The sequence below is a fragment of the Phyllobates terribilis genome, unplaced genomic scaffold, assembly GCF_046119375.1.
Source record: "Phyllobates terribilis strain yellow unplaced genomic scaffold, ASM4611937v1 Scaffold_4__5_contigs__length_816908805, whole genome shotgun sequence".
Taxonomy (NCBI): domain Eukaryota; kingdom Metazoa; phylum Chordata; class Amphibia; order Anura; family Dendrobatidae; genus Phyllobates; species Phyllobates terribilis.
In genome coordinates this window covers 803,489,642-803,500,969 of record NW_027362764.1, presented here as the reverse complement: position 1 = coordinate 803,500,969, position 11,328 = coordinate 803,489,642, and the positions used below count along the sequence as shown (strand labels likewise).

Sequence of the window (11,328 nt, the reverse complement as noted above, 5' to 3'; positions counted from 1 at the left end):
TAGAAAATGCCGGCAGAGCATATCCCCCTGTAGATGGAGGAGAGGAGCGGTTAATAAATGTCCCCGGAGTCCTGAGGATGATTGTGCGGAGGAAGCAGCAGATGAGCGCTGACAGCTCTATTCTATACAGACACGATCACACCATGTCTACATGCGGCTTCTACAGCATGAGCCGCCGATGTCACTGTATGTCTATATACCCGGCACACGGAGCTGTACAGCGGCTCCTCGATCAGTCGAAACATAGAAAAGCCTCACACTCCCCTTTCACTATTACAGACGCGGGTTACAAGCGGTGATTGATCAGGATGTAAGAAATAAGATTTCTGCAGGACATCGGCCCCTTCCCTCCAATAACTAATGACCCTGAAGCAGCTCCCTGTACACACTATAATATCTGCCGGGAACAAGGCGGTGGCACTGATCATACAGCTCTGCAGGGACAAGGTGATGGCACTGATCATACAGCTCTGCAGGGACAAGGTGATGGCACTGATCATACAGCTCTGCAGGAACAAGGTGATGGCACTGATCATACAGCTCTGCAGGGACAAGGTGGTGGCACTGATCATACAGCTCTGCAGGGACAAGGTGGTGGCACTGATCATACAGCTCTGCAGGGACAAGGTGGTGGCACTGATCATACAGCTCTGCAGGAACAAGGTGGTGGCACTGATCATACAGCTCTGCAGGAACAAGGTGGTGGCACTGATCATACAGCTCTGCAGGAACAAGGTGGTGGCACTGATCATACAGCTCTGCAGGAACAAGGTGGTGGCACTGATCATACAGCTCTGCAGGAACAAGGTGGTGGCACTGATCATACAGCTCTGCAGGAACAAGGTGGTGGCACTGATCATACAGCTCTGCAGGGACAAGGTGGTGGTACTGATCATACAGCTCTGCAGGAACAAGGTGGTGACACTGATCATACAGCTCTGCAGGGACAAGGTGATGGCTCTGATAAGAGCCTTTGTGGTGTAATAACAGGACGGCTTTGGCTTATTTCTTGGCCGCAGGCTTCTTGGCTTTAGTAGCCTTCTTAGCTGGACTCTTGACAGCTTTGGGCTTGGCCGCCTTCTTAGCCGGGCTCTTCGTCACCTTCTTGGGCTTCGGAGCGGCCTTCGGCTTCTTGGGGCTCTTGGCTGCTTTCTTGGCCGCGGCTGCTGCGGGCTTCTTGGCTTTTTTCGGGCTTTTCTTGGGCTTCTTTGGGGATTTGGCAGCTTTCTTGGCTGCGGGTTTCCTGGGCTTGGCCGCAGCCGCCGGCTTCTTCTTGGCCGGTTTGTCCTTAGTCTCCTGCTTCTTGTTCAGCTTGAAGGAGCCGGAGGCGCCGCTGCCCTTCACCTGGAGCAGGGCGCCCTTGGTGACCAGAGACCTGACGGCCAACTTCAGGCGGCTGTTATTCTTCTCCACATCGTACCCGCCGGCAGCCAGAGCCTTCTTCAGGGCGGCCAGAGACACCCCACTGCGCTCCTTAGAGGCGGACACGGCTTTGACGATCAGCTCGGACACGCTGGGACCGGAGGGTTTCTTGCTCTTCTTGGCGCCCCCTGCGGCAGATTTCATCGGCTGCTTCTTGGCTTTGGCGGCCGGTTCGGCGGGAGGAGGAGCGGCGGCTGGCGCGGTCTCTGCCATCGTGTGATAAAGAACTAACACAAGAATCTCCTGGACAGAAAACACTGAGGACGGAGCTGGAGGAGCCTCTTATATGTACAGTCTCACTGCGCACTGATTGGCTGCCTCCTCCTGAGCTTCTATTGGCTGACACTGGACACAGGCCCCGCCCCCTCCTGTCTATGCCGAGTGAAGCTCCGCTCTCCCTTGTGCTTCCCTGCCCGGGATAAGAGCCCATTACCGGCCAGGACCGGGCAGCAGAGCGCGCTTCCTCCGTGTCCTCCTCCTCCCTGACATCTCCCCTACATGTCTACAGCCGTCACTGGCGGAGGAGGAGGCAGGAAGGAGCCGGAGGAGCCGGGATCTCCCCATAGTCCTCCCGGGCTGCACCTCACTGTGTATCTACAGAGATAAAACCGCTGCGGGAGCTCGTCCCTTCTATTCCCGGCACCGGTCACCATCACCGGGATCTGTACCCCGATCTGTATCGTGCAGGAAGCGGATTGTACGATGTGAGGACGACCTGGATCTGCTGAGAGGCCGGAAGGAGACACAGACGGCGGCTCCGCTCCCTGCAGCTCCTCTCCTGTTATATATATATCCAGTGTGTGCAGTGTATGGGGGGCACAGGCGGCTCCTCTCCCTGCAGCTCCTCTCCTGTTATATATATATCCAGTGTGTGCAGTGTATGGGGGACACAGGCGGCTCCACTCCCTGCAGCTCCTCTCCTGTTATATATATATCAAGTGTGTACAGTGTATGGGGGACACAGGCGGCTCCTCTCCCTGCAGCTCCTCTCCTGTTATATATATATCAAGTGTGTACAGTGTATGGGGGGCACAGGCGGCTCCTCTCCCTGCAGCTCCTCTCCTGTTATATATATATCCAGTGTGTGCAGTGTATGGAGGGACACAGGCGGCTCCTCTCCTGTTATATACAGTACAGACCAAAAGTTTGGACACACCTTCTCATTCAAAGATGTTTCTGTATTTTCATGACTATGAAAATTGTACATTCACACTGAAGGCATCAAAACTATGAATTACCACATGTGGAATTATATACTTAACAAAAAAGTGTGAAACAACTGAAAATATGTCTTATATTCTAGGGTCTTCACAGTAGCCACCTTTTGCTTTGATGACTGCTTTGCACACTCTTGGCATTCTCTTGATGAGCTTCTAGAGGTAGTCAGGGAGTCAGCCCTTCAGCATTTTCAGTTGACAGGCGGATGCACTTATCAGTTATAATTCCACCAGTGGCTCTAAAAACCCGCTTTGATAAAACGCTAGCGGCAGAGCAGGCCAGGACCTCCAAGGCATAGAAAGACAGCTCATGCCAGGTATCTAGCTTCGATACCCAATAATCATATGGCACAGAGGAATCACGGAGGACGTTGGTACAATCAGCAAGGTACTCCCTCAGCATCTTCCCAAACTTTGCACTCCTTGTGAGAGTACCCCGCACCTCAGGGCCTGTGCGATGGGAGGGTATAAGAAAACTCTCCCAAAACTTTCAGTGTTCCCCTGCCTCTGCTGGATTGGAGTTGTGTCTCTCTCGCCTGTACTCTTTGGTTTTCCAACGAACTGTAATGATCCACTGGAGCGCGAGCAGCGACTGAGCGGGAAATTCAAATCCACCAACTGATCAGTGAATGAGAAGGAAACATTGGAGTAAAGCTCCGCCCACAGGAACCGACCAATCCCCGACCACAAGTTTCCGCCTTCTCTCCCCAGACCCCAGCAGTGCACAGGAGCATCGCGCTGCTCTGGTCACACAGGTGCGGCTTCTATTACGGATTACGTGATGGATGTAACGTTATTCCTCAGCTTATTGCACTTTTCACAATATAGTTCACTCACTACTAGATCCCCTATAATTATACAGATAGTAACTGCGCGGAGGATACGGACAGAGGAGCAGAATGGCGGCTAATCATGAGAGTTCTCAGCTCGTCTTGGAGTATTTGGTGGCTCTGAAAAGAGCCTTTGTGTTGTCCTCGGGGCCCGGGCAGATCTAAGCTCTCTCCCCGCGGATCCTGCGGGCCAGCTGGATGTCTTTGGGCATGATGGTGACCCTCTTGGCGTGGATGGCGCACAGGTTGGTGTCCTCGAACAGCCCCACCAGATAAGCCTCGCTGGCCTCCTGCAGCGCCATCACCGCCGAGCTCTGGAAGCGCAGATCGGTCTTGAAGTCCTGGGCGATCTCCCTCACCAGGCGCTGGAAGGGAAGCTTACGGATCAGCAGCTCGGTGGACTTCTGGTAGCGGCGGATCTCCCGGAGAGCGACTGTTCCTGGCCGGTAGCGATGCGGCTTCTTCACTCCGCCAGTGGCAGGAGCGCTCTTCCTTGCGGCTTTAGTGGCCAGCTGCTTGCGGGGAGCTTTCCCTCCGGTGGACTTACGGGCGGTCTGCTTGGTTCTGGCCATAGCGCTGTATAGACGGATACAGAAGTGATAAGCGAAGCGGCGGGAGAAGGGTATTTATGCTCGTGTGCGCGTCCTCATTGGCTCCTGTAAGCCACACCCCCTACATCCATTGGCTTCTGCGTACAGTATTGAGCCGCCAATAGTGACCGACTACCTGGCCACATGACACACTTCCGCTCCCTGAGTCTCCATGTCCCGTACACGGCGCTGTACAGATCTCCCCATCATCGCTCTACACTCCGGGCTGCACTGGTTTCTATAGATCACACATGGAGCGACCCCTCCCCCCGCAGAGCTCTGCGACATGACGTCCCCTGATATCAGTGCAGACTGCGGCAGACCCCGGAACTCTGCGCCGCCCCCTCTCCCCTGTACAGAGCAGCAGGAATGTGTATAGAACAACCTGCTCTGATAACTGCGATCGTCTGCAGCGTGGACATCTGTTCTGACCAGGACAATCGTCACCTGGGGAACATTCAATGAGCCCGGAAACTACCATGGAAGTGTGTGATGTAGAGATCGGCGCATTGTTCTCAGAGCGATCACCGGCAGCTGAGATACAAAGGACCAGTGTAAATATATATTGACGTCCGCTCCATCCTGCGATCTCAGCTCGGGTCCGTCAGCCTCTGCTGCTGCTCAGGTTGTCGCTTCTCCTGCAGATTACTGGCTGCTGCAGTGGGGGATGGAGGGTGAGCAGACACTGGAGACGGACCTGATCTCTCCTTCCTGCCCCCTCCATCCTGCCCCCTCCATCCTGCCCTCTCCATCCTGCCCTCTCCTTCCTGCTCCCTCCTCCCTGCTCTCTCCTTCCTGCCCTCTCCTCCCTGCTCTCTCCTTCCTCATGTGCTGAGGAGGTTGATCGTTTATTCTCATCATCTGGGCTGAGCTGATAAATCATCAATACTATCCCCAGGGCTCCATGATCAGCGCCAGCGCTTCCCTCAGCTGTGAGAAATGCAGAACTGTGAATAAAGAAGCTGATGTTGGAGAATTCTGACTTCGTTTTGCAATTTCTTAGTTACAGGTTTTCTTATGATTTCTGGTCTACAAGCTCACTCAGATGTCTGTACTCTGACAATAATGCAGGGAAATGAGAATTCGCTCTAAAATCGCGGATGCACACGTGTCGCATTTGGTGAATGTTTTCCTCACAGAATGCGACCATAAAATCCACTGCATAATACAGTATGAGCCAAACTAAGGAGATTTTAGGAATGTCATCCGGTGTAGTCGCTGGATACAATCCTCCCATCACAGACCTGTTCATCTTTATCTGTGTTCACTGAAATTATGTATTAGATTTAGCGGATAGATGAAGTATATATATATATACCCCCATATAGTGCTGTGTATATATATAAATATAATTTTTTCCAATATATATTTAAAAAATAAAACAAATGTTACAATGAGCGGAAATTCTAAATCACTAACTGCTCTGTGACCGACCAATCAGAGAAAAGGAGATGAAGGTGAAATCCGGTAACATACACGCCCCTGATCCGCGTCATCAGTCTCCTCTCTGGTCCGCACAGCCGGGTGCTCATCTGTCCTCTGCTCGGTGACTGCAGGGGATGTTCCGCCCGGTAGGACGATCGGGTGTGTATTTCTCCCCAGAGCAAACGTCAGGCTCCGGTCACTGAGGAATTAGGAAATCACCGATCATGGAGAACGGCGGCAAGAAATGGTTAACACTGGCGTCTCCTGTGGGCGGAGCCGTGACCTGATCCTCAATGATGATTGGCTGAACCCAGAATTTGAACTTCCCGCTCACTCCTCTTCCTTTGTCCTCATCCATGTAACACAGTCAGTGCTGCGGATCTCGGGCGTTCTGCTCGTGTACAGTGATCAGTGGCCGATCTCACTCCACACAGGGGAGATCAGACCCCAATCTGTACAGGGTCTTATGTCTCCAGATCCAGAATTCTCCCCTGATCACAGCGCAGACCCTCACTGCACTTCATGCCTCATTCTGCAGCCAGTGATCCTGTCGGATCCTCAGCTCTCACAGCTGCGACATCGGTCACCGATCACTTACACATCCCCCGATCTGCTCATCACCGAGCACTCGCCCCTTCTCTCCCCGGTCACTGATGTGACGGATCCCGGGAGCTCAGGGTGGGGGCTTCTGTTTCTCTGTCCTGCAGATATTTCCCCTCATTACCGCAATGATCAGAGCACAGGACACAACCCCCGGCCCCGCAGCAGGAATCACAGCTTCTCCACTGTACATGTGGGCGGCTCTGATAAGAGCCTTTGGGGGGTGAGGATGGAGCGGAGAACACAATTAACCTCCGAAGCCGTAGAGAGTGCGGCCCTGGCGCTTGAGCGCGTACACCACGTCCATGGCGGTGACGGTCTTCCTCTTGGCGTGCTCGGTGTAGGTGACGGCGTCACGGATCACGTTCTCCAGGAAGACTTTCAGGACGCCGCGAGTCTCCTCATAGATGAGGCCGGAGATGCGCTTGACGCCTCCCCTGCGAGCGAGACGGCGGATGGCAGGCTTGGTGATGCCCTGGATGTTATCACGCAGTACCTTCCTGTGCCGCCCTTCCCGAGACCTTCCCCTCCTTTACCGCGACCAGACATCGTTCAAGAAATCTTCTACCGACTGAGAGATTAGCGCTAATTCCTCCACTATATATAGAGTGAGCGGACCATAGAGAGAACTGTACAGTGATGACGCCTCTGTGGGGCGTGTCGCACTATAGGCTCCTCCCCTCACCTATCACTGATTGGCTGATCACACGTCTGTATTTCCCTTTCCTTCTTTCTACTCAGTTATGTGTGATGAGTTGTGTAGTGATAATAACACATCCGGGCCTTGTGTATGATATCCGGACGTAGAGACTAGAAGGAGGAAGTGACTATAACTCCTATCCGGCAGACAGTGCGGGATTCCTGTCCTGTTAGTTTCCTGCATTGAGCCGTTTTCCGCAGTGACCACACGGGGGCGATATTATAACACATATTCGCCGCACTGTCTGATTCATTGCCCTCTAGTGGCAGATCTGAGAACAGACACGTGTATCATTATTAGCCCATGTCGGGGGCACCGGCGCTTCGTCTTATTTATGGTATGAAACAAAAAGAAAGTCACAGGTAGAAGGAACTAGGCACACCCAGAAATTATAAGTATAATGCTTAGTTCCTTGCACCTGTGGCTTTCTCTTTGTTTCATACTATATGTATCTCACAGGTCGCCTGTAGCCCCCCTCTCACACCTAGCTGTGCCCCCTGTCTCCTTGTTCTAAGCATTGTCTTATTTATGAGCAGTAATAATAATTACACATTAGTAGGATATTAACGTGGCACAATTCTGGTAACTGGTGAAAGTGCAGCAATATCAGCAGAGAAGGAATGAGCTGAACTTACCCCTCATCTGTTAACCCCTTCCTCAACTAGATCCATTCTTCCTTTCTCTGGGTATTTTATCACCTTCATCATCCAAGTGTTGTGATCAGCGGATCTGTGAGATTCCAGTTCAGCAGATAATTTGATTTGAATCTTAGATATTTGCTGAGAACTGTATTTTCCTCATTATCTGATGTCTCTCCGAGCACTAGATCATCAGAGATAAACCCTCTCCGCTCACCTGTCCTTCCAGAGCAGACAGTGCTTTCCTCTGGTACAGGTTGGCCTCTGGCTTCACCAGGCATTTTATTTTCCTCTGTAAACCTGATGATCTGCAGGTCACTATGTTTTTTGGTGATTAATGCCCCCCATAATCAGTGCTGCACTTTGTCCCACATATACTGTACATCACTTTCTGTGATCCCTTTTTGTGTTTTTTTTTACACTTTTGTACATTTATTATTTGATTTTGCAATCAGTAGTGCAGAGTAGTGTTGAGCGAGCACTAAAACGCTCGGGTGCTCGAAGTTCGGGCCGAGCTCACCGTGATACTCGGATACTCGACCCGAGCAACGAGCCCAATGTTAGTCTATGGGAGACCCGAACATTTTTGCGGCGGCTCCCCCGGCAGTCTGTAGAAAGCCTAAAAAGTGCCCAAAACGATAGTGACAGTGCTCAAATGACATGGGGACAGCATGGGGATCGCCGCAGGAAGCATTTCTGACCCCCAGGTCACTGCTGCCAACAACGTGGTCAGAGGTATTAAGCCACTTTTAAGGGCTCACAATAAAACGTTCAAAAACGAAACTGAAACTGCTTTCCTGTGAAATATGTTAAGGAACTTCCTTTCCAGGGTAAAGACTTGTATATAAGGTAAAAGAAATAACCAAAAAAAAAAAATACTCCTCCACACCTTGGGCTATGTTCACAAGTAGCATTTTTTATGCGTTTTTGCACTTTTGTATTGCTTTCAACCGTGACAAATGCTTTCACCTGGAAATGTAATTTTAACATTTTACAACCTTATCTGGCCATGTGCTGTGTGACACATGCATAGAGTGCTGAAAAGACATGGGAACAGCATGGGGAAGACCCCTGGAAGCATCTCTGACACGCAGGTCACTGCCTAAAAGTGTGCCCATCAGAAGTGATCCTTTCCACATCAGAAGATGCAGACTTGCAACTATCCCCGTGCAAGTTCTTGTCCCAGAGCAGTGTTCAATTGTACCTCCCCCATTCCTTGCAATGCAAGCGCAAATATGCAGCCAACCACCCACCCACCCGGAGGCTACAATACCATACTGCTAGCTTGCTTTCACTTGAAATTGGGCCTTTTAGTCATGTGGAGGCGGAATCTGGCCACCACGTCATGGCTGCTTCGGCAGCAAGGTATCCATACACAGTCCCCAGCCGCCCGGCGGCCGGGTGTCGACACTCGGTCCCCAGCCGCCAGGGGGCGGCCGGGTGTCCATACTCGGTCCCCAGCCGCCCCACGGCCAGGTGTCCACACACGGTCCCTAGCCGCCTAGGGGCAGCCGGGTGTCCATAAGCCGCCCCTATTTCTCCTTGGAACATCCCCCCACACACTTTTCTTAGCCCGGCCTGCTTTAGGGCAGCATTGGATGAGCCCACCAGAGAACCAGACTCCTCCGGTGGGCCCTGGCTTCTCCATCAGGGGAGTTGAGAGTGCCAAGGTGAGCAGCATGATGATGATGATAGAAGTTAGCATCTGCTTTGTTTTCTTTTAATGCAAGTGTAAGTGTGCAACCTGCCACCCACCCACCCCCAGGCTGCAATACCATACTGCTAGCTTGCACTTGAAATGGGGCCTTTCAGATTGGAGGAGGCCTAAGCTGGCCACTACCTCATGGCTGCATCGGCAGCGAGGAATCCATACTCAGTCCTCAGCCGCCCCTATTTGTCCCGGTGTGCCTTATACATAAGATTAAGCGCGCATACCAAAACATTACCTGTGCCCTCCCCAGTGCATTTAGTGGGAAGGACAGCCTATTCCGCTGTAGTGTGTGCATGCCAAACCCCTGTTCATGGTACATGCGAAGATGCCTCCCACCCTGCACCTGTCGTTGCAGACTTGCAACTATCCCCATTCAAGTCCTTGTCCCAGGGCAGTGTTCAATGTACCTTTCCCATTCCTTGCAACGCAAGCACTAGTATGCAGCCTGCCACCCACCCACCCCCAAGCTGCAATACCATACTGCTTGCTTGCTTGCACTTGAAATTTGGCCTTTTAGGCATGTGGAGGCGGAATCTGGCCACCACGTTATGGCTGCGTTGGCGGCCTGGTATCCATACTCAGTCACCAGCCGCACGGCGGCCGGGTGTCCACACTCGGAACCCAGCCACCAGGGGGCAGCCGGGTGTCCATAAACGGTCCCCAGCTGCCCCTATTTCTCCTGTCAACTTCCCCCCACACACTTTTCTTAGCCTGGCCTGCTTTAGGGCAGCATTGGACGAGCCCACCAGAGAACCAGACTCCTCCGGTGGGCCCTGGCTTCTCCATCAGGGGAGTTGAGAGTGCCAAGGTGAGCAGCATGATGATGATAGAAGTTAGCGTCAGCTTTGTTTTCTTGGAATGCAAGCGCGTGTATGTAGTAGCGGCTAGGCCTGAGGTGGTCAGCGTTTTGGCGCATATCCTACCTCCTCCGAGGATTGCTGGATGTTTTCCTGCTACTATCCCAGTTCTATGACTCCCGTTAAAACAAAGCTTCAGGTGATAAATGATGGATGAGGTAGTGGCAAAGGAGAAAGAGCAGGAGGAACAGGGACCATTCACATCAATATCAGGCCAGTCAACCACAAATGTCTAGTAGGATATGTTTCTGTAACAAAAGGAGCGGTTCTGCTACACAGTTATAGGGCATACAGTGAGTGCAATGCCTACCAAAAATTTTGAGGCACTCCAATGCCCCTTGGAAATGACATGGAGGTCAGAGGGCCTTAACTAAACCGTTTTTTTCATTTATAGCAACTTGGTCTCCTGTACACTGTTGGCCTAAGCAGTGAATGGAAGGCTTTCCAAAAATTATGAGGAACTGCAATGCCCCTTGAAACAGACGTGGATTACAGCGTACTAAAAACCTTCTACCCATTATTGGGTAGTGGGTCTCCCTTAGCTTTCACCTTTGCATTGAAAAGCAAAAGCTGACTAAAATTAGGAGGAAATGCAATGCCCGTTGGAAGAGTCGTGGAGGTTAGAGGTAATTAAAAACAACATTTTAATGCCCCTTGGAAGAGCTGTGGAGTTCAGAGTGGCTTAAGAAGATGCTTTTAATGCCCCTTTGAAGAGACGTGGAGGTCCCAGTAGCTTAACAAGACGGTTTTAATGCCCCTCGGAAAAGTGGTGGAGGTCGCAGTAGCTTAACAAGACGGTTTTAATGCCCCTTACAAGAGCCATACAGTACAGCATCTTAAAAACATTATTTCCATTATTGGGGAGTGGGTCTCCCATAGTCTTTGCTTATGCCTTCCAAGCAAAAGCTGCCAAAAATTAGGAGGAAATGTAATGCTCGTTCGAAGAGTCGTGGAGGTTAGAGTTAATTATAAACAACATTTCAATGCCCCTTGGAAGAGCTGTGGAGTTTAACAAGACGCTTTTAATGCCCCTCAGAAGAGACGGGGAGGTCCCAGTAGCTTAACAAGACGGTTTTAATGCCCCTCGGAAAAGTGGTGGAGGTCCCAGTAGCTTAACAAGACGCTTTTAATGCCCCGCGGAAAAGTGGTGGAGGTCACAGTAGCTTAACAAGACGCTTTTAATGCCTTTTGCAAGAGCCATACTGTGCAGCATCTTAAAAATATTATTCCCATTATTGAGGAGTGGGTCTCCCACAGTCTTTGCTTATGCCTTCCAAGCAAAAGCTGACAAAAATAAGGACGGAGGAACTTTCAATAGTGGCAACACGGACCACGGTC

General features: G+C 51.4%; 2 protein-coding genes and 1 pseudogene across 2 annotated transcripts; all 3 read right to left on the bottom strand.

Annotated features, from left to right (window-relative positions):
- Window positions 1-999: 999 nt before the first annotated feature.
- Window positions 1,000-1,675, bottom strand: LOC141264576 (histone H1.01-like). Its single transcript, XM_073676853.1, has one exon. The coding sequence runs from the start codon at window positions 1,633-1,635 to the stop codon at window positions 1,003-1,005; it is 633 nt and encodes a 210-aa protein (XP_073532954.1). The 5' UTR covers window positions 1,636-1,675; the 3' UTR covers window positions 1,000-1,002.
- Window positions 1,676-3,620: 1,945 nt separating this feature from the next.
- On the bottom strand, window positions 3,621-4,064 carry LOC141264575 (histone H3). Its single transcript, XM_073676852.1, has one exon. It carries the CDS (start codon window positions 4,039-4,041, stop codon window positions 3,631-3,633), a length of 411 nt encoding a protein of 136 aa, XP_073532953.1. The 5' UTR covers window positions 4,042-4,064; the 3' UTR covers window positions 3,621-3,630.
- A 2,267-nt stretch (window positions 4,065-6,331) lies between these two features.
- Window positions 6,332-6,633, bottom strand: LOC141264574 (histone H4-like; annotated as a pseudogene).
- Between the last annotated feature and the right edge of the window lie 4,695 nt (window positions 6,634-11,328).